The 1897-nt window shown below is 35.2% G+C and overlaps 1 protein-coding gene and 1 long non-coding RNA gene across 2 annotated transcripts; both read left to right on the forward strand.

The window, feature by feature from the left end:
* Positions 1-377: 377 nt before the first annotated feature.
* On the forward strand, positions 378-947 carry LOC141593155 (uncharacterized). Its single transcript, XM_074414108.1, has one exon. It carries the CDS (start codon positions 378-380, stop codon positions 945-947), a length of 570 nt encoding a protein of 189 aa, XP_074270209.1.
* Positions 948-1146: 199 nt separating this feature from the next.
* On the forward strand, positions 1147-1567 carry LOC141590815 (uncharacterized). Its single transcript, XR_012520499.1, has 2 exons — positions 1147-1203; positions 1310-1567. It is a non-coding gene; the product is annotated as an uncharacterized LOC141590815 (long non-coding RNA).
* The last annotated feature ends 330 nt before the right edge of the window (positions 1568-1897 follow it).

A 1897-nucleotide genomic window follows, 5' to 3' on the forward strand; every position in this document is an offset into this window, starting at 1 on the left:
AATGTCAAGTGATTTTAAATTTATTAGTTAGGGAGTAGCCACAGCATCTCTAATTTATTAAATTTTATTCGAAATCACATGTGAAAACTAGACATTTTATTGTAATTAATTATACGTAATGTGATGAGACTTACCCACAGGAATCTTATTATATTTGTGTGATTAATTAGGATATTGTATTGAATTACGTTTCTTAATATACCCACAGGAGTTGAGAAATGAATATAATTTGATAGTTTCATCATAAAGTTTAATTTTTATGCATTTAATTTGAGTAGACTTTAGCCCACAGGCAAGTTTATGTCACCAGATTCATATAAGCATAATTTACATTGGTAAGTTGTGATAAAGTTAAGTCTCGATTTTTGTTACTAAGCATGTATATTTCAAAATTTGCAGCAAGTTTACCTGGAAGTTCCTTTGATATCAAAATAGACGTTCCTGAATTAACTGGTGATAATTTTAAGGTGTGGAAGGAAAGAGTTCTATTGCATTTAGGATTCATGCGTTTCGATTATGCCATACAACACGATGAACCGGCTGAGGTAAAGGAAACTAGCACACCAGATGAAGTAGACCATCGTGAAAAGTGGGAGAAATCAAACTATATTTGCACGATGTTCATAAAGACAAAACTGTGTGCTAGTATCCGAGGTTCCGTCGAGCAGCATACTAAAGTTCGAGACCTTCTTAAAGCAATAGATGAACAGTTCGAAACTTCTGATAAGGCTTTGGCAAGCACCTTAATTATGAAATTCACTTCTTTGAAGCTCAATGCCACTAAAGGACTGCGTGATTTCATCATGCGCATGAGGGATATTGCAGCCCAACTTAAGGTATTGGAAGTTACTATGTCTGACTCTTTCCTAGTACATTTCATTTTGTGTTCTCTTCCAGCACAATATGCTCTCTTTAAGATCTCTTACAATACACATAAGGATAAATGATCTCTTAATGAATTAATTACCATGTGTGTTCAAGAGGAAGGGAGGTTGTTGTTGGAGGAGGGCGAAAAGGTGAACCTAACCACTAGTACTAATAAAGAATCATCTAGTACTAAGAAGGGTCACCATAAAGATAAGGGAAAGGGTAAGATATCTGTTGAGCCGACCATTAAGAAAGAGTCTTCATGTTTCTTCTGTAAAAAGAAGGGACATATGAAAAAAGACTGCATAAAGTTCAAGGCTTGGCTTAAAAAGAAAGGTAATTTCATGCGTTTGTTTGTTATGAATCTAATATGGTTAATGTTATTCATAATACTTGGTGGATTGACTCTGGTACTACAATCCATGTTTCGAATACCTTGCAGGGTATGACAAACCTGCGGAAACCAGTGGCAAGTGAAAGCTCTATCTATTCAGGAAACCAGATAGGCTCGAACGTGGAGGCCGTAGGGACATGCAGTTTAGTTTTGAGTAGTGGTTTTGTTTTGATTTTGGAAAAGACATTTTATGTTCCGAATTTTGCTCGGAATTTAATTTCAGTTTCAAGGCTTGTACCGTTTGGATTTACCTTTAATTTTTCGAATTCTGGTTTCAGTATTTGCAGAAATTCTAAAGTTATTGGTTATGGTATTTTGTCTGATAATTTATATCGTCTTAATTTACAAAATGATACCACTCAAAACACTATGCATGTTAATACTGGTTTAAAAAGAAGTATTATGAATGAGGAGTCCTCTATGTTATGGCACCGGAGATTGGGACACATCTCCATTGAGAGGGTTAAGAGATTGGTAAAGGAAGGGGTACTTGGTACTTTAGACTTTACCGATTTTGATACTTGTGTTAGTTGCATTAAGGGAAAGCAAACTAACAAATCTAAGAAAGGTGCTAAGAGGAGTTCTGACCTATTAGAAATCATACACACTGATATTTATTGTCCGGACATGAACGCT

The sequence above is a fragment of the Silene latifolia genome, chromosome 7 (genome assembly GCF_048544455.1).
Source record: "Silene latifolia isolate original U9 population chromosome 7, ASM4854445v1, whole genome shotgun sequence".
NCBI lineage: Eukaryota > Viridiplantae > Streptophyta > Magnoliopsida > Caryophyllales > Caryophyllaceae > Silene > Silene latifolia.

What these genes read in the sequence shown, in the direction of transcription:
- LOC141593155 (XM_074414108.1), top strand. Translation starts at nt 378, where the DNA reads ATGTATATTTCAAAATTTGCAGCAAGTTTACCTGGAAGTTCCTTTGAT.